Source organism: Diorhabda sublineata, chromosome 1 (genome assembly GCF_026230105.1).
Source record: "Diorhabda sublineata isolate icDioSubl1.1 chromosome 1, icDioSubl1.1, whole genome shotgun sequence".
NCBI classification, from domain to species: domain Eukaryota; kingdom Metazoa; phylum Arthropoda; class Insecta; order Coleoptera; family Chrysomelidae; genus Diorhabda; species Diorhabda sublineata.
In genome coordinates this window covers 32,273,117-32,294,451 of record NC_079474.1, presented here as the reverse complement: position 1 = coordinate 32,294,451, position 21,335 = coordinate 32,273,117, and the positions used below count along the sequence as shown (strand labels likewise).

The 21,335-nt window shown below is 31.1% G+C and overlaps 2 protein-coding genes across 3 annotated transcripts in view; both read right to left on the bottom strand.

Moving 5' to 3' along the window:
- Positions 1 to 1,176: 1,176 nt before the first annotated feature.
- The window catches only part of LOC130450384 (protein phosphatase 1 regulatory subunit 14C), a 321,652-nt gene continuing 301,493 nt past the window's right edge, over positions 1,177 to 21,335 (bottom strand). The window contains exon 6 of the mRNA XM_056788762.1: positions 1,177 to 1,564. The gene's annotated coding sequence lies outside the window, so the exon portion shown is untranslated. The remainder of the gene's footprint in view (positions 1,565 to 21,335) is intronic.
- Positions 3,231 to 17,881, bottom strand: LOC130450274 (zinc finger protein 62 homolog). 2 transcript variants are annotated; one of them, XM_056788597.1, is made up of 8 exons: positions 17,232 to 17,881; positions 15,006 to 15,242; positions 14,638 to 14,938; positions 11,574 to 11,705; positions 8,055 to 8,385; positions 7,564 to 7,994; positions 7,046 to 7,509; positions 3,231 to 5,304 (listed from the first exon to the last, which is right to left on the bottom strand). In XM_056788597.1, the coding sequence occupies exons 1-8, from the start codon at positions 17,373 to 17,375 to the stop codon at positions 3,628 to 3,630; spliced, it is 3,717 nt and encodes a 1,238-aa protein (XP_056644575.1). In that variant the 5' UTR covers positions 17,376 to 17,881; the 3' UTR covers positions 3,231 to 3,627. The 2 variants fall into 2 exon arrangements, with proteins under 2 accessions (XP_056644575.1, XP_056644583.1); XM_056788605.1 differs by lacking the exon at positions 11,574 to 11,705 and having other exon boundaries at positions 17,232 to 17,857.

Genomic DNA, 21,335 nt, shown 5'->3' with positions numbered 1-21,335 from the left:
TTTATTGCTGACATAAATGCATGGTTTGATATTTTCAATAGCTATGTTCCGAGGGCAAATATACCTACAAAACATGCTTATGGCATAGATTTAGAAAACCAAAAACAACACCTCAACAAAATTTATCAAATTGTAAAATCAATGAGAGTAATTGGAAAAAATTGTTTGATGACATTCCAAAAAGGTATGTTAATATCAATATCTTCATTACAGCTACTTTATGAGGACATGAAAGAAAGTATGGATGTAAAGTACATATGCACCCATAAATTAAATCAGGACAGTTTAGAAAACTTCTTTTTCCAAATGAGAAGTAGAGGAGGGCCAGATGAGCATCCGTCACCTTTATCTGCGATTTACAGGATTCGCATGATTTTATTAGGAAAAAATCCTGGTATCTTAGGGTCAGGTGTCAACACTGATGAAAAAGTACTGGAAGAGTACATCGCCCCAAATGTTTTGAAAACTGCGAATGTTGCCAGTGAAGCTGAGCAGTCCTTTGATATTAACGAAACGCAAGGCAGTTCTTCTTTTTCATCAGTTTCATCTGATTTATCCTCATGCTCAGATTATCATCAAAATTCACAGGAAACGACTAATGATGCTCTAGAATATATTGCTGGTTATCTTGCTAAAAAATACAAAAATATTTTTCCAAGTCTGGGTGATTTTACATACGAAACGACACAAGAACACTCGTATGTACTTAGTATTCCTTCTTGGATTCAACAACTGTCGTACGGTGGTCTCACTAAGCCATCAGAAGAATTTTTAAAAAAAGTTAAAACTTGGAACACTTATTTTGAAAGCCATCATGGAGAATCGTTCAGAAAAGGGCCAGGTGTTGTTTTTAATTTAGCAAAGAAAATCTTTAAAAAAGATTCGAACTATCCATTTAAAATAATTAAGGCTTTTTGTAAATTAAGGACTATAATCAGAATAAATTTTAGAAATCTAAAAGCTAAATTTGAAAGCACGAATTTGAAGAGAAAGTCTGTAAAAGGGGATGAAGATGACGGCAGAAAAACTGGAAAAAAAATGTTCAAAATTACTCATTGACAGATTTCTACCTATCTCTTTATTTTATATATATCTGATATTTTATTATTTTTCTTAAATTTAATAATTTAGATTATTATTAGAAATATTTTTCATAAATCAGTTTAAATCATTTCATTTGTTTTTACTTTTTAATTTTTAGTTTAAAGTTTGTTAATGGCTTCTGTTTTACTAATTATAAAATACAGATCATTTTAAAAAATAATTTATTTTCTTTAATTTCTTTTCTTCATTGTATACCTATTATAAATGGAACTTAAAATTAACTGAATAATTGGAAATTGGATTTTAAATTAATATTAATTCATAATAATGAATAAAACTTAAAAAAATAACTGTATTTTTGTTAAAATTGGCCTTTAAACTCATCAAATAGTCTAGCTCAACAAAGAGTTAAGACCGGTCGAGGTCTGCAGGTGACGTCACGTATGGCGATTTTTCGCACGCACATGGCAGACACATTCAGTTTATTGAGCAATCCTATTGGTGAACTATTCTTGTGTATCTGCCCATTTTAGGATCACAAAAATACTTCAGTTTAGCGTTCTAGTTTTATGAATCACAAGAAAGGGCAGCTCGTGTTTATTATAAAAACATATCGCATTTTATAGAGAAATTAAAACATTGCAAGTCAGTTACCGTATGAATGTTGAATAAATAAAAATGCGTCTTTCCCCTTTCTAGCCAAGCCCCCAAAATAAATCCTTTTATTTAATTCATTCATTCGGTTCAAAAATCTGAACCTGAAATAATCCAATTATTAGTAAAATCGGAAGTACTAATTTTAGACACCTGGGACATGTCTAGCTTCTGTATTTGACACAAGATGGCGACACTATACATAATGATAGCATGAGAATATGTTTGTAAAGTCTTTTTTACTATTATTCTAGAATTCTGTTGTACTGAACGTCAAAGGATCTAGGAATGAATTAGAAAAGTACTTAGGTCTTGCACGACTATACACGGTTTTTTTTCAACCTCCGATCGCTCTGTGCAGACGCTACGCGGTCAGAAGAAAGCGGGCGTGCGCTGTAGGGGACTGCAAAGCTCTCGCACTACACACTCCGTCATTGTTGACATTCAGACGTCAATCGACGTTATGTTACAGCCACGTAAACATGTCCGCCATTATTGATGCTTCCGCCAAGTGTGATTCGTTTTCTACAGACTGAAGGCCATAGTGCTGCAGGAATCCATCGGAGAATAAGTCGTGTGTATATTTCAATTATTCTACAAGAATATAAAACAAATCCAATTGTTTTAGAATAATAAGAAATGATATCTCTTTGTTTAAAGATACCGACATGGATTATTAATGTCTAGTACAGGAAATAAAACACTAAACTTGGTAATTTCTGAGCATTAAATGCATTTTGAAAATTTATTACTCGGTAAATTTTCCCGGAAATGCATTCAATTTTCTTACTCGCAGGTTTTCGAGATCACAACACGAGTATCACGACCGAAAACGTTTACAAGATCTACGTCATTTTTTGGAGCCCTGTGGACATTAGTTATGAAATTTGCCGAATATATACGTACTGTGCCGATATTCTCAGGTCCTTGAATCGATATCGTTGAATGCGAAAATCGAATTCTCATATCCTCTACTCGCAATTGGAACGTTCCAATCACTTCATTTCACTCGCATTCAAAGTTTTCATAGTAAGTTGTCGCTTCTGGTTGTGATTTTGTTGGGGTAACAGCGACCATATAAGGTTGGTTCTTGGTAGCTGCACTTGCAGAACTAGTGTACACTAAAGCGTTCTTTGTAGCAGAACCAACGCTAGTGTAGTAGTGCAAGAGAACTAGTTCGCACAGTTCACTGTACTGCTTGCACTGTGTCTAGTGTCAGTTCAACCAGTGCAGTGCAATAAGTGTAATCTGGAAATGGTGGTACTACATTTTCATCATCGAAAAGTACTAAATCTTTTTCCATCCACATCAAATAACCTCAATCAACAAATGTTCCATTGCTCTGTGCACTATATCGTTCTTTCTAGCTGATCGAACTAATTCTATACAGTCATGAACTGGTCTGCACTGGTTCAGTTCAGTACAGTTCCAGTGCAGCTACCAAGAACAAACCTATGAGCTACAACATATAAAATCAAAATTTTGTTTATTAAAATTTGTTATAAGGAATAGTAGGCACATTAAAATATATATTAGCAAACAATTTATTTATTACATAACCTCAACTGTGCCTAATTAACATGGGTGTGTATACTTTTAAAAGCTAATAAACTAAATAAATTGGGCTTAAATCCACATATGTTTCAATATATATGGTGTTCCATTAAAAACAAAACATTTACAATCGAATTAATTGGAAGTGCTGTCGAAAATGTGGTAAACTATAAAATACACTGCCCTCCAAACTAATCTAGATATTCATATAAATGAAACAAACGTTCAATGTGTCCAACATATATGTATTATAAAAAAGAATAAGTGACTAAACACATCGAAATATAGGCACGAAGTAACACATCAAAAAAAAATTACTGGATATAAAGGAAAAACTATAATATCGACACCTTAATTTCAATGAAAAGATCCTCGTCAAAATGGATGAGCCGTAATAGTATGAGCTCGCAAATCCTTTGGTAAATCGAAACCCATGTTACAGATAGAGCAAGAGAAGAGCGGTTTACCGACCGGAGATGGTACGGCTCTCTGTTTCTCGTGAACTTTCAAGTGTATTGTAAGAGAGTTTTGTTTTTCGAAAACTCTGTCGCATTGATTACATTTGAATTCTGTCTGAACGTGCTCCTTATGGAACTGTCTAATGTGAGCTCCTAGCGTGTCAGACCTGCTGAAAGCTGCGTTACAATGTTTACAAGGGAAACTCTTTTGTTTATTAGCCGGCGACATTCTCTGCGAAGGCATTTCTTGTTGTTGCACCAACATTTTTTGTTCGTGTTGTTTTTGACGTTCCAAGAAATCGTGCAATCTTTTGTGCGTTTCGTATTCGTCTTGTGTAGAAAAATCTTTGTTGCAAGTGTTACAACGTGGAATTAGCATAATTGCGCTGACGCTTCTGTGTTTTTCCAGAATGTGTACTTGCAGAGCGGTATCGTTGGGTAATTCGGCCAAACAAGTATCGCATTGGTACTTGGTTACGTCGTCCATTGGTTCTTCTTTAATGTTTACTTGATGCATTCGCGGTAGCTGTACTGGCGGCGGTGGAAGGCTAGGAGGAGCGTGTTTCAATAATTTAGAACTGCTGTCATTTAGAGCCCTTTTATGCCAACCGATGTGTGTCGTTAAAGCGCCTGAAGATTGGAATGATTTTTGACAAATAGAACAAGTGAAGTCATTTGGCTTAGGTATTGGTGGCATTTTGACTTTCTCGTTGTGTTCTAACTGCATATGTTGAGTCAAACTTTGGAAATTCTCAAACGAAATCTTGCAGTATTTACAGTACACTTGTCTGTGTAGTGATTTATATTCTAAAGTATGTTTTTCTTTGTGTTTTTTCAAAGCGGCTTTGCTAGTGAATGTCATAACGCAAGTGTCACAAGGGAACACTAATGAGGCCATATCCATATCGTCGGGGGTTTCAACGCCGTTGTGGGCTTCTTGTTTATGTCTGATAAGTTCTTCGTTAGTTTCAAAAACGTTCTGACATACTTTACAGACCGCTTTTCTTACCAATTTCTTACTGATTGGATTTATGTTAATTCCGTGACATTTCAGATGGTTCTTGAGATTATATTTGCTGGAAAACACTTTGAAACAACGTTTGCAAGTGTGATAAGATTCTTCTTCGGGTTCTTCGAACTTCTTTGGTTTCAATAAGGTAGCTTTGCTAGCCGCAGCGTCGGCTGGTACTTTTTCGTGTATCTGTCTATGTCTGTAATATGCAGCTCCGGTTGTACACACTTTATTGCAATCTTTGCATTGTTTCGGATACGTATCCGCGTGAGGAGTTTTCCTTTCCGGATGTCTAGTTCTATTATGTTCCCATAAACCGTTGTAATTATTAAATTCTTGTTCGCAAATGTCGCATCTATATTTCTTTGGAGCTGCAGTAACTTCTGGTTCGGGTTCCGGTACCTCCACGGCGGTAATACCGGCGTGTCCTTGTTCTAATTGATGAGTCATCAGATCTTCTTTGGATGTGAACACCAAATCGCACATTTCGCAACCAACCATCTCTTCTCCTTCCCCTTCACCTTCTCCTCCTGGACTGAGCATCGTACTCTTGTAAGACTGGGTTTTGGAATCTCTGTATACCTAAAACAAAATATAACCTAAATACATTGAGTTCACCACGTTTCATAAATTTTAAAATAATTAATTTGAAGGTAGATTTCAAAATCAAATAACATCAATACATTCGAAAGTTTCACTAAAAACCTTGCTTTATATGAGAATTTTTTCGAAATTTCTAGCTTGTTTTTCCAAAATTTATCCTCAATCTCTGAAGATATTATCGAAATGCATTATTATCAACAGTGGGTGTAGATGAGTATCATCAACATTTTGAGAAATTCCTTAATTTCAAAAAAAATTGTCATTTTTTCAATTTTGATTATTGTTGACTCACTCTCTATTTCAAAAGAAAGGTGCCAGGTACTAGGGTATACAAGAGTTTCGGAACAAAGATAATAATCAATCGATCAATCAAGAGTTTCAGAAACTCCACTATCGAGGGTTACTCTGTATACTAAAAATGAAATTTTTATGTATATTTAAAAACCTTCTTTACCTATAAACAGCTTTCCATTAAAATTAATATTGGTATTTATAATTGAAACTCTAAATATACAGTGTTTCATTAATACTTGGAAATACTTAAATTGTTGAATATAGGCAGCGAAGCTCCAAAAAATAAATTTTGTTCATGTCGACACAAATTCAATTCTTTTATTTGTAAATTTCTTTTTTTTAAAAAAAGATAATAACAACCAGTTTAATGTTAATTAGTATTAATTATTATTTAAATACTGAAAACCACTTCCCGATGAAGAGTCTCCAGCTAGGAACTTTAAGGTTAGAATATCAAATATTTATGAATAACAATTTTTGTTAGAAGTTTATTTTGTTTATTTAGAAAATCAAGTTGAAGTTTTCATATTGATCATTGAAATAAACCATACAAGAAGATGAAGTGAAGTTTCTTTTATATTTGATGATACCCCAGTATTAGAAAAAATAATATCCGATACCAAGGTTTAAAAACGCCCGGGTATTGGTATTGGATACCAAATTTCATGGATTACTCTGTATACTGAAAACGGAATGATTAACATGACCCCTGTGCATTTAAAATCCCTGTTTTTTAACAGCTTTTCATTCAAATTAACATTGGTATTTATTATTGAAACCTTAATTATACAAGGTTTTTCATTACTCCATGGAAATATTTTGATTATTTAATTCAGCAGCCAAGTCCCAAAAAAAAACTTTGTTTATATCGATGCAAATTCCTTATCCAAATTCCAATATGTTCAATACTTAATTGTTGATTTTCTTGCATATATTATATCTGATTGGGTGGTTATTTGAGAGGTGCTTTCAAGGTATCTAATTTTTGGATAAAGGTTTTCTGTAACTGTTTGTGTATAATTAGCAGGATGTTTTTCTTCGCAGTTGCTAGGTATCACATCATCTGGGAGTTCCTTGACAAAAGTGTTTTGTGTGCCAGTAGCTTTCACATTTTGTACATTGAGGAATTATTCTTTTTGTGTGAGGTGCCTTAAGTATTACGTCAAGTAATCAGCAGTTTGATGTTTAGTTCGACATCAACGAAGAACAGAGGTAGCTTCTAATATTGCAAATTTTTGTAACTTCCTCAATTTCTTTTTCAATACTTTACTTGATTTTATTTAGATCTGTGGAATGATGAATGTCCCACACAAAAGTTTTTTAGGTTAACTGGTTAGAATATCAAATATTTATATAAAAAAAACAAGGTTATACTTCAACTAAGTAGTGATAGTCAAAATACTTGAAATGCCTGAAAATAATTTACCTTAAGATTCAGATGAACGCTTCTGTGTTGATCAAGCTCGGTTTGGAATTGGAAGAATTTCCCACATTCCCCGCAAGGTTTCGATGGATGTTTTTCAGTCAAATGCACTTTCCATTCCATAGTGCTGTACATGCCTCCACAATCAGGACAAGAATAGAAAGATTCTTCCTCTTCCAATTCCATATCTTGAGATTCTTGCGATTGATCTTGATAATCTTGAAATTCGGAATAACCTTGTTCCATTTGTTGCTGTTGTTGATGGTTTTGGATTTCTTCAGGTTTGTGGGTTTTATAATGGCGCATCATGTTTTTGTAAGACGAATATTCTTTGTAGCAAATAGGACAGACTCTATTAGTCGTTTTAGGGGTATAGTAAGTTGCAGATGCAAGACTTGTGGGTAATATTTCGTCTAAATCGTCATCGTACAGTGGCGTTTTGAAAGAGGCCTTTCGCTCTCGTTTACCTGCAAATATAAATTTTATTAGAAATGTAAATTTGATAACTATTAGTTATATACCTTGTATAATAGCCCCTTCATCTACTCCTGTAGGGCTGACGTGCATAGAAGGTTTTCTAACTTTATAATTATCATCCTGGAGAAGTATAAATCCTTCGGAGTCATCGTGAACTCCTGCAGCATGTTTCTGGAAATCATCTAGTGTTTTAGTAGTAACGAAGCATATGTCACAATAAAATTCGACTAGACAACTAACGTAAACATGATCCTTATATTCTTCTTCGTTTTCGCAAGTTTTACCGCAAGGACAATGCACTGGGAATTGTAGCATGGCATGATCTTCGTCGACGTGTTTACAAAAATCTTCGTGAAAACTGAACATAAATTTGCAGATGGTGCATTTAAAGTTTTGGTAAAGTCTAGTTTTAACTTCGGTGCGTATTCTAAGCTCACTCAGTTTGGTAATAGTGTCCAATGGAGCGCTCTGACATCTGAAATTATCAAAACATCGATTCCTTACTATATTCTATACAATATTGTTATTTATATACCTTGAAATATGTCTGGTGAACGTGGATCTATCCGTGAACGTTATCATGCAATTATAACATGTAAAAACAGGAAACCAGATCCTCAAAGCTCGCAGATGTGATAATAATCCTTTAAGATTCTGATGAGGAACATTGTGGCAGGCACAAATTAATGTTTTGTGCATACTGACCATCGCCTTGCATTTTTCCACGTAACTATTTTCTATTTTTGTTAAATTTTCTGGTGTTTCTATTGGAATTGTTTTCAAAACTTTGAGGCTCATGGAATTTAAGATTTTTTGTTGTTCGGTTTGAATCGGCGAGCCGTGTTGGACGTCGCCATTAGTAAGACCTGGAAATAAAACACTAAAAAACTGCAAGGCAATCGAACAGAATCAAGAAAAAAATATTTCGACAAAATTTTATCATTCATACTCCTAAAACCCCTAAATTAATAACTAAAAATAAGAGTTATAAAAAAACTTCTGAAAATGGTTTTTTTAATATATTTTCTTCTACTCTGTACTTTTATAGTTCCCTTTTGTACCCTTTGTCTTCTATCTTCTTGATCCATCTAACATTTTTTTCTTCCTTTTTTTACCCAATTTCTTCTATATTCTTGGTCTTCTCCTTTTTTTAATGGTCTCCACTCTTACATTATACTAATTAATATTTTTTGTTTTGTTTTCCTTTATCTATTATCAAATTTTCTTTTATGCTTTTTTTAATGTTCTTTATCTTGCCCCACTCAGTTCTTCTTATGATTCATCTCAGGTACTTCATTTCTAAAGCATTTATTTTTGTCTCATCTTTCATATATATACTGATTCAGCTGTTTTTTGTTCTTTTTTTCTTTATCTATTATCAATTCTTGTCTTGTAATTTTTTTGATATGCTTTATCTTGTCCCACTCAATTTTTCTCATGTTTCCTCTCAGGTGCCTTATTTCTATAGCATTTATTTTCGTCTCGTCTTTCATCTTTTTGTTCCCAGTTCCATTACATGGTTTATTTAGTTTCTTTCTTGATCTTACTCTTCATCTTTTAATGGTATCTCCAGTATAAATTATGTTTCTTGTAAAGTTAACTGTCATGTACATACTAATCCAACTGATTCTTCTTGTTTTTTCCTTCTTCTGTTATCATTTCTTATTTTGTAACTTTTTTAATGTTCTTAACTTGTCCCACTCAGCTCTTTTCATTATTCTTCACAGGAGCTTCTCTTCTATATATTATTTCATCTTATAGTTACCAGTTCTTTTATTTGGTTTATTATCTTCTTTCTTGGTCTTGTCCATCATCTTTTAATGGCGTTTCCAACCTAAATTATGTTTCTTTTAAAGTTAACTATCATTTACATACTAATTCAGCTGATTCTTCTTGTTTTTTTCTTCTTCTGTTATCAATTCTTCTTTTCTAACTTTTTTAATGTTCTTTATCTTGTCCCACTCAGTTCTTTTCATTATTTTTTTCTATAGCGTTTATGTTTGTCTCATCTTTCATTTTTTGTTCCCATTTCTTTTACTTGGTTTTTCTTTTATATTTCTTGGTCTTCCCATAGTTTTTTTTTGGTGTTTAAAGCCTAAATTATGTTTCTTTTAAAGTTAACTATCATTTACATACTAATTCAGCTGATTCTTCTTGTTTTTTTCTTCTTCTGTTATCAATTCTTCTTTTCTAACTTTTTTAATGTTCTTTATCTTGTCCCACTCAGTTCTTTTCATTATTTTTTTCTATAGCGTTTATGTTTGTCTCATCTTTCATTTTTTGTTCCCATTTCTTTTACTTGGTTTTTCTTTTATATTTCTTGGTCTTCCCCATAGTTTTTTTTTGGTGTTTAAAGCCTAAATTATGTTTCTTTTAAATCTGTTTTCAATCGATATATCCATCAATTCAGCTATTTCTTGTTTTTTGTTCTTCTATTATTGACTTATGATCTGTTACTTCTTTCAAACAAACACTTTCCTAAGGTGTTTGTATATTGTTTAGGGAGTCGTTCTGCACCTATAATATCTCAATGTGCTACCTCTAAAGTAGTTCCTTGCCAAATGAGCAGGGCATTCGCACAATAGATGCTCCTCTACATTCCCACACTTCTTTGGACGTATATTCAACAGCATTCAGGGTCTTCAAGACCGCTTGACTTTGGAAGAGAATCTAAATGTGACATTTTGTTCTAAAATGCCCAATCCAGCTTCTTGGAATAGCTTGAAACCATATGTATGGCATAAAGATGCATTTCAAGCTTTCGGAAGATCTTTATTGGCCCATGACTGGCGGTCATTGATTAACATTTCGAATGGGATGTTTGTGTACACCATACAATTTATTTGTCACTTCTTTCTAGAATTGATTCCACACCCATATCTATATTTTTGCATCTTAATATTGTTTTATTTATCGTATAGTAATTTTTTTCGATTTATTGACACTGTTAGCTATTTCTGCATCTACTTTCATGTTCATTCAGTCAGATATTCATTTTCTACTATTTCTAAAATTTTCTTCTTTTATTTTATTTCTTTAATAACTCAGCTGATTTGATTTTCAACTTTGGTTTTATTGATGTTGACCTGTTTTCATTTCTTTTAATTCTGACTAACCGAGGTTCATAAACTTTTTGATTTAATTCTTAGAATTTGCTATAAAAACCACATACTACTTATTTTTACAGGTATTTAACTATCATGAAAATGTTCATTTCTGATTTTACTGGACTACTCGATTGAAGTAGAAATTATTAAATGTGTTAGAATACACTTTCTTGGCTTTTCTTGTACACACTTTACTATATTTTGTACAATCTTTATTTTCACCGTCTCCTTATAGGTACCATACTTCTCTTTCCATCTGAAAACTGACAGAAGTTCGTTTTTATGACACTTTGGTCAAAATTCTATATTTTTTTGCTTTAGTGTAACTGTAAAAGTGGAATATATACCCAAATTTATTATCTATGGCAATTCCATTACTTCTTGAGCCTCATCATATAAAGGGAACAAACATCTAATTAGGTAGTGGACATTTATTACATAGTAGACCTTCTTTTTCAGTTGGAAATTGATTTTATACCAAAACAGGAACATGACATATTTTTTTTAATTATACTAGACTTTTGCACGGCCTATTTTTAACAGAATACAATGAAGGAAATATTTTTAATACCCTGTAATATTTAAAATGAAGATAACTACACGAATCAGAACATAAAATTCCATAATTGTATGAAGGGGTACATCTTCTAAATAGAAAATGGACATTCATCAAATGAAAGATCTTCTTCCTCAGTTTAAAATCGATTTTATATCAAATCATGTACATGACATATTTTTACCAGAAAACTCTTTATAATTTGACTACACCAACCAGAGCATAAAGTTTTTATTATCTTTTAGAATGTTAGGTTAATTAAATCTGAAATTATTTTATAAAATTAATATAAAAAATTGAAATACATTTAATCAGGCACTAAGAAAGCTGTAGTTTATTGGTATAATGTGTAAAATGAAACGGCAGAAAAAGCTTCTAAATGCAAACCTACCGTTAAGTATTGGAGTAGCAATAGAAATGTTATTGTGAAGACCATGCTGCATCCTTTCATGCTTTTTTTTGTTTCCTGCATTACTAAATAATTTGCCGCAAACGCTACATGTTCTATTGAAAGCGGTAGTCCCTACGTAAACACAAAAAATAATCAAATCAAAAAAAAACGTGCAAAAAAAAACAAAAAAAACGTGACAATTGCATAATAAAGAATAAAACTATAAATAGATATAATTTTCCTTCAAATATTTCAGTAATAACTGAATATAATAATGATAATAATAACTGAATAAACCAGTTACTGGAACAATGTACAGGGATTGATATAGGTTAAGACACTTCGGAAAAGATCTGCTGAATGTATCAATTCAAACAAGACAAGTGTCTTGTCTCCTCAATGGACACTAGAAGACGCTAGGTTTAGCAGATAGTGTAACATGTAGATAGGACATAACCTATATCCACATTTCGTCGAATTGTGATACACTACAGAATTCCAGAGCACTACTCTATGAAATGGAAGATAAGATCTTTGGTACTGAAGCCATCCCAAATTTTCTATGAAGTGTCACGGCAATAAAAGGGAACACAATAGATCATTTGGGTCACATTTTATGTTACACCTTAAATATACATACATAATAAAGTTGTTACAGTAATTATTGTAACTCATAGTTTGAAAAAAAAGTAGCACTTATTATAAATAATATTCAATTCTTAACTTTCAAACCAAACCCTTCGAGTATTGCGGTTGTTTGTTAAAGAAAAGCTTGTCTGAAATGCATATCGGTTGATAGTGAGTTATAATTATCACTAAAGTAATTATCAATAAGAGATACAGAAACGATTTATAGTTTCATCAATGTCTTTTAGTCATTATTGTCTATTAATAACCCGGTTTTATTTTGTGTATTTTCTATATCATTAAAAAACCTTGAAGTTTTTTGTACAAATGAAAATCTACACCTAGATAATAATATGGTTGTTCAAAATACTGTTAAATGTCTTGGCTGTTATCTATTTATTGCAAAAATATAAAAACCTTGTTTACCCGAAGCTCTTTGCTCATATTAACTACTGGTATATTATGTCGGTTTATCCTAAAGTAAATCAAATTAGTAGAAACTAGGTCAGTAGACTCTTTGTACAGAGAATTGAATGTAATGTTATTAGGTCATTCTACAAGTTGAAAAAATTAGAAAATGTAAATGAAGTTTGTGAAAATTCATGAGATAGCTCATTAAACACTGATGTCTTGACAAATGTATTTGTTACTAACTGTCTTGATTTTAGGTCTCTCCTGATTGAAAATTAACTTTTTATAAGAAGAAACCTTTATCAAAATAAAGAAAAACTATTGGAAGATGAAAAGTTGTGACAATAATAAATAAAAAAGTATTTAATGTAATGATAATATTTCAAATACTACCAACAACTCAGGAATTTAAAGAAAATATTCTTGAAGAAGAAATTTCCAATTCTACACCCATTATAATAATAATTAAAGCTATAGACTATTTTTATGAATAAGAGAATAAAATGATGAAGCAATAGTAATTTTGACAAGTCGAAACTTTTTTCTATTAGGTATATAAGACTAATAGAAACCTGAAAACTTGTATTGGCACAGGTACATTCATTTTAGTTTTGGATTCGTACGTAGGTTTTATTACTCTCTTATACATAAAATTAGACTATAAAAATATGCCACAGAAAGATGCATAATCAAAATGTTGCATGAAATAATTTTTTTCAAATACTAAATATCAAATTTAAAAATTAAAGTGTATTATGAACACTTTTTATTTTTTTTTAAAATGAATTTTTTTATCAAGCCGGATCTGTGACTTCATTGAAAACAATAAAAAATAATTGTCAATAATTGTGTGCTTTTAGCACACTTTTTCAAAAAAACTGGAATTTAGGGACATATTATGAAAAAAAGGGACTTTTAGGGACCTCACTAACCTCCCTTCTGTTATGTATATTTAATAAGATCAGGTTTTAAAGTATATAAAAAATTCCAATTTCTAATTATTATTATAAATTTTTTCAAGTTAACAAACAATTAAAAATCAAAGTAAGGTTATGAAACAATATTTAGAAATATTTGTTATCATATAACCTTTTTGTATAGAAACACATTGCTTAAGGTCGACAAAAAATTTTATCATTTGTTTATAAACCGATTGACTATCATGAAACTTTTGATATTTATTGGAAAATTCACACTATGAGATTAAAAATAGATTTTTCAATGCAGCCATTCCAAAAGTAGTTCAAATGAACCCTTGGGTCTAATAAAGACTTCGCAGGAGTCTTCACATTTTCATCCAGAGGATACTGTAAAAATGTAGCAGCAGAGGATCCACTGAATTCAGTAATATTTAGAAATTGATTTACAATGTAAAAGTTTGGGTTTCCCTGCTTTAAAGTTTAGAAAATTATTTTTAATTTACTTTATTCATATCCGCATGATGAAAATAGATTTGGAAAGGCCCTTTTTTCAGATTTAAATTATTAAATTAAAAATATAAATAACGAAGAAAGAGTTTAGGGAATACGGAATTTTTCATTGGAAATTTCTCCTGCACCAAGAATATTTTATTAAAATTGATTAATTGTTAATAGAAATTAGAATAATCTGATTTAAATATATTTATTCTATTGACCTACACCACCCTTTTAAACTTAAGTTTCATCAATTTCTGTAATCATTGTTAATAACAAAATGTATTTTTTGATTTATCAAATTATAATAAAATTTTGATCAACAGTACAATGTATATCATTTGAAGGAAAAATATGTGAATAAATAAAATGATAAAGCAAATTACTTAAACAAGATGTTAAAAAAATATGCAAGACAAGAAAAAGCAAATTATATGAATAAATGAATAAAAAAATGCAATTATTTGATAATAGGTAAATATGAACTGCAATGAAAACATAACTGCCACCAAAATAAAAATAAGGGCACAGCTAAATCATAATCAAAAATTAATTACCTAAATAAAATCACAAATAACAACTAATATCTCCAAAAACTATTGCATACTTACTGACAACTAAAGGTTCTTGTAAATTTTCACCATTTTCTAAATGCTGTGGAGACAAATTTGGAGGAAATTCGTTGTACTCTTCTTCCATGGGTTCTTCCAAACCATCCATATCTAACGGTTCTGATTTTACTAGTACATGGTTATGGTGCATAAGCTCTGGTTGAATATCGTTGTGGATGTCATTCTGTTGGTCTAGTTGCGAATCAACAGTATCTGAAAGATTGTTAAAAATATCTTCCTGGTGGTCATCAACTTGTGGTTCTTCTATGTGATCTTGTGGTTCTTCTTTTATCTGTATAGCCTAAATAACGTCCAAGGCAAAGACTTGAGAATCATAACAAAATAAATAATGCTATGTAAAGACTTACCACATTTGATATAGATGTGGAGCTATGTGAGGAGTTTACTTCAGGTGTTACTTCTGATTGGGGTGTTGATGTTTGTTCAGGTGTTAACTCGCTTGAACCATCTGGATTTTTGGAATTTATCCAATCTTCTAGCTTCTTTTGATTCTTTAGACATTGCTCTTTGAAGGAGTACCAACCCACTACTTTTTCTATACAGGGATCACATACTTTTGTGGATAATTTATCAGAACAGTTTATCTGAAATTTAAAGAAATATTGTTTTAGCAAAGGTTTATAAAAAAATCTAAAATATCTAAATTATTTTATGGTGAAAAAATTTAAAAAATTGTTAAAACCATCATTTGGTTATCTCAGGAAAAATAAAGATATGTAAATTGCAATGCGATCTTTGGAAATTTTTCTACGTGAGTCACGAGTATTCAGGTTAAAAATTGAAAAATATTATATTAAATGTACTGAAGAAAAGATTTTAGTCAATGAAAGACCAAATGCTGATTTAAAATGAGAATATTTATTCATGTTATGTTGGAGGATGTCACTATGGAATGGATTTCAAACATTCTTTGAACATCTAGATTATTTTATAGATACAGAATTCTATTTTAAAGGAAAATATAAAAATGCATTGAAAATATCTTAAACAAAAGATGTAGAAATTAAAATTTACTGTGAAATTACCTTGAATCACTTGTGAAATTTTGCAATATAAACTGCGATTTTGCTATAAATAATCCAAATTTAGATCATTGTAGAACATTGAAAGATTTTAAAAAATACGAATTTTTCTAATGTTTTTATTTTTTTTAACGAAATTTATCAATAATGTCTTCTGTGGACATTATAAAAATGTAAATTTAAAAAGTTTTTTGTACATTTTGTTAAAAAACATCTAATTAGACATATAAATATATATTACTTTTATAAAATCTAATAAAAATAAAATATAGGTCAAAGATTATTTTGCATACTCTGTGAATATGATTAAAGACATTTTTTAATGTACCAGCTGCTCATCTATAAATTTGAATCGTTTAAACTATAAATTTTTAATTATTATCAAACCACCAAATTAAATTCAACTTTTTTCACCTATAAATAATTGAAATATATGGTAATATTAACCTAATATCATTAATGCAGCCCTGCTATTTGGACAATAACTTGAATATTATCAAATTATTGGATTACGCAATTATTTGTATACAAATTCACTACCTAGTCGATAAGTATAATAAAAAAATTCATCTTGAAATTTCCCTTCTATAATTTACACAAACAGTTATTTCAATAAAAAAATCAGTAATTTTTATCAGTTTTATGTTATTTCTAATTAACATTATCTAAAAATTACTTTTAATAGACGGATAAAAATAAAAATATTCACGTATCCACACAATGTTTCCCATAAGAGAACATTACAAAATATTTGGTAATTATAATTGGTAATTATAACTGTTCCAAATATAATGTCTCATCTCTAACAATAACAAATTTAACTATCAAAAACAATATCAACTGTAATCATTAGTACATATTGATAATCATAAAATGACTCATGGGTAAATATCTAACCATTTTCACATCATTCAAATAAATTAGAAAAATCCCAAATTTTTAATCTAGAAATTGGAGGACATTACTAGAATATTGCAAAGATAACCAAAGATATAGTTAATTCATTACCTAACATTACTTGCATAGTTTTCAACAATCTCCCGTATTATATCAAGTATTACTTTTAATTTGTTTAATGAGTTTAAAATACCTTTATCTAAAGACAACATTTTTATCGCATCAAAAATAAATTAATTGCCTTTGTATTAAAGACCTCTATTCAAGGCTGCATGGCCAATTTCGGAGCTACAAAATGGTGGACAGATCAAAGTATGTACAGCCAAAGACCTCTTTAGTAACGAAAATTGGATCAAAATATATAATAACCTTGAAAGCGTATGAAATAAAATTAAAGATAAATATAATAAACATGCTGACTTATTTGATTATCCTTGTATAATGGATACAGCAGCCATTTTGAACGTTCGCCAGCAGGCATCGAATATCTGGCCAGTTAACTGCGATGTTCATAAGGTCGAGAATCTACGTATTCCTTACGCAAACTCTACCTTAATGTTTTCAACAACTGGACTGGAGATTGGGTGGATCTTCTTAATAATTTGTAGTGTAAATTAACGAAGAAAATACAGATGTAATAATGAATTCACTTACCTCAATAGCAACTGATTGCTGTATCTTTTCGGATAATCTTCTATCTTCGACAGTCTCATCGAATATTGACTTAATACTTTCCACAATTTCGGTGAGACACAGTCTACAACATGATTGGAAATCGACAATTTCTCCTTCTGCCATCTTCTAAATACTGTTTTTCAAACACTGAAACACGCCGGAATAATAGTTTTCACGAATACACTTTTATTAAAACGATTTAAAGGCAACTAGGCCAAGATTTGTATTGTGATAGTCTGTAGAAACGCCATAATACCGCTCGTGTTGTCTGCCGTTCTCCCCCACTCGGTTAGGCAGGCAGGATATAACGTTTTCAAACCGTTGAGTTAGCGACAGAAAAGGTGGGAAGAACTACAACGACTGTAAGCAGCAGAACGATGCACTACGACGCATAGATGAAGGGATACTGACGATGACGAAGGAACGAAGGTTCCCTTCTTTCGCCTTTCGTTCCTGGCTGGCTGATAGCAAGCAGATGGATTAGAGAGGTCATTTCTCGGTCTCTCGTTTTTCTCTTCGCGTTTCGATGATACGACTCCGTTTTCTAACGGATCAAAATCTTGGTATACCTAACGTCTACGCTGGGTTGGGTTTGGTAAATTCTGCTTTGCTTACACAAGCGGATTGCTACAGAATTACTGACGGTGTCGTTCTGTTTCTATAAAAAGATTGTTGACGTAGTTGTTTGATTAAACTTTGCCCTTGAGAATAGCCTGATTTCGGTCTAATGTAATTGTGAAAATACCTTCCATTGTAGTTGCAATACATAATGGAAGGTATATTATAAAAAACTAATTTATTATACACAGAAAGAATAGCTTAATATAAAAAAAATTGGGAAAAACTTAATGGAAAAGTCTTTCCAAGAATTTAGAATGATGAAGTGGAGCTAGATGAGGTATCATAAATAGACATACGAGGAAAATTTAAAAGTTTGTAAATATTTGATTGATTCCTTACAATTTAAAAACTTCGAAGCATTTGAGCATCAATTTTATTTTATTAAACTTTCAGTGTTAAATATCTCGTATTATTTTATTACAACTATGAATTTTTTATCAATTTTGATAGGACAGTTACAATCTGGCACTTAAAAGGCATAAGAATGAGGCAGGATGAATTGTTTTAACCATTAAAATATTCTTCTGAAATTTTAAAGCGAAATAGACAATACCAGGCATCTAGGGAACGTGTTTTTTCTATTCTGATGTACAGAACGTCATAATAATTTATTAAAACTGATGCAAACAATAATAGGTAGTAAATAAAGCGTTTACTGTAGTAACATGTACTTTATTATCAATAACAGATGAATATCATATTTTATTTTAATTTCAATAATAAGTAAACGTGTTTATCGATTTTTATACATCATTTCACCACACTAAAATATAATAGTATGTAAAGAAGACATTCTAGGTGACACGTTCTTTGGGTTGAACCATTTAAGTTTGTATTTAAATTCTTAATGTATACAGGGGTATATCAAAAACTATGATATTTCAAATTTTTTACAACATCGAGAAATATAGTACTTTTTGAATTTTGTACATCTCTTTCTAATGTCTAATTCAAAATTGATTAAAAACTACTAGCTGGTGTCCGCAATCAATGACATTGTGAAACGTTTGGCTAACGCAAAGGGTCAAATAATGAATTTTGATAGTATAAAGCCTTAATTCTCAACAATAAATGATAATTTAAAAAAAAACTTTCCTTGCACCATCAAAAGAACGATATTTTAATAAAAATCATGTTATTTCACGTAGAGCGTCAAAAGAAGTCACGTGGTACAATTTAGTCTGAAACGTCATCTTAAATTGATGCAGCGTCAAAACTAAACATTGTTCAGCTTTTTAAATCAGGTTTTATAGCAAAAAACCTTAACCTATATTATTTTATGTTTAATAGTGATCTAAAAAGAGCAATGAAATACGAGGTAGTATTTCATTAATAACTAAATAACGACAGGTACATTGAAGGTTTTTGAAGCTTGACGCTCTTATATCTGACGCTGCATTAATTTTATATGACGCCATTTTACCACGTGACCTCGTTTGACGCTTCAAGTCGGTGTGCTGAGAGTTAATAGTCAACATGAAACGCCCAATAAACCTAGAGCCGTCCCTGCATTAAAGGGTATAACTTCACAATGAAGTGGTTGTTGATAGTAACAAAGACTTTATGAGTTATAACTTTGTACAATAATCATTTATAGCCGCAGTTTTCATTTACTATTATGAAAAAATTGTTTATAAGTTTGACTATTCTTATAATTCCCATTCTCATATTATATAATGGTTAGCCTCAATGCTTTATTCTTGGTCGTATTAAAACATGTTTCTGTTCAATTTCAATGCAGTCATCTAATTTGAAATGAGAATTGCTTAATTTAGAAACTCAGAAACCAATATGGTATTTTGTTAATGTAAACAAAAAACAAACAATATTTAACCATGCGCAAACCAAACATCAATATTGAACCAACCACGAATACCTGTATCTAATAAACACCGTAATATTACAAAATAGTTTCGATTGTTAATAATTTGAAGCAATTAGAAGATTTTATCGATAAAATGGTTTCATTTCAAAGATTGGTAACTTGTATCAATCTGAATTTATTTCATCTCATTGCCATAACTGACAACTGAACACACCAGGTCATTGGCCTTCTCTCGCTACCCAGGCCAACGTTGCGGACCCACTCCTTTTTGGAGAGAACAAATAAACTATGCAGAGCCGTTCAGTACATTTAAATGAAATGAAAATACACAACTTCCAGAAACCTTTCATTGCCGCTTCGAACGTTGAAGAAGCCAATGAAATTTTTAAACTTCCTATTAATGAAACTATACTTGAAAATATATTTCAGTATTTCCCACTTATTCGACAGTATTTTTTCTCTCCGTCTCTTATTCTTCGTATTTTATTGATGTGGCTTGGCGAACTATTACCTTTCTAAATATATATGGTTTATATATAATACAGGGTGTACAAAATTGTGCTAACCATAATTTCAAACACTTAAATTGATACTGTCAATTTCATGTATATGTTTTATTAGTTGTTTTGTGAAGATATAGAAACTCCTTCATACCTTAAACTAATATTTTATGATTTCAGTGAATTTTACAGCACTATCCATAGATTTAACCATTAAATATTGATACCTTATTAAAAGTAAGTTGGCTCGACAGAATCTTCCCAGAGAGAATAGGAGAAGAAGAAGGAACAGAAACTTAAGCTAAAACCCAATATTTTATTATTCATATTTCAAGGAAAATCTCTGTAAGAATATTTATCGGAAGATGAATAGTTTCACGTTTAATAAAAATTTTGAACATGGCCGCCCCTACGTATAATTATAAAAAAGTACCAGAGATTTATTTGTACCCACTGTACATATTAGTGATGGAATAAGCGACATACTTTCACCTCAAGAGTAAATAAAACTTTAGGATTTATCTACCTGTTCAAACAATACACCTCACCCATTATTCTAAAATTTATAGTTCTATTTCTTAGAAAATAATAGATTCTACGAAGTTTTCACAGAAATTATTATGTCTAAAGTACCACTCTTCCACAATTTAAAAATATGAATATACATATTCGATTTGCAGAATAGATATTTGAATAAAATGGTCTGAATCATGTTGCATTAAATAGATACGAAGTCAGGGAATCTACGTGTTTCCAGCCTTGAATATAATGATTCATATCTCTCTTAGATAAATTCTGTTTGTTCGTCCTCTTTTATTTGGCCTCTATAAGCGATCTGCTTCACCTGTTAAATCGAACACTCATGCCTGGTATCCCTTCTCCGACGGAACCGGTCTGGGTCTGATCAATGTTCTTTGAAGAGCGTCCCACTTCTCTTTATATTCTCTATCGATCGATTCTTGGCTTGGTCATTGTTTGATATGGTGGAAATAGCTAAAGAATACGCCCATGCCTCCTAAATGGATCCACATTTATTTCAATTAGTTTGTCTATTGGAAAAAATTTGATTTAACATTGAAATGAGTCAAGAGATTATAAATTGGTCTCTCTAATCATCTATTCTTTTACATAACGAGA

Bases quoted from the DNA above. Each gene is read 5' to 3' on its own strand.
- LOC130450274 (XM_056788597.1), bottom strand. From the start codon at position 17,375: ATGGCAGAAGGAGAAATTGTCGATTTCCAATCATGTTGTAGACTGTGT. The intron at 15,243-17,231 runs GTAAGTGAATTC...TTTAAATTTCAG, and splicing joins AGCAATCAGTTGCTATTGAG to ATAAACTGTTCTGATAAATT. The intron at 14,939-15,005 runs GTAAGTCTTTAC...GACGTTATTTAG, and splicing joins CCACATCTATATCAAATGTG to GCTATACAGATAAAAGAAGA.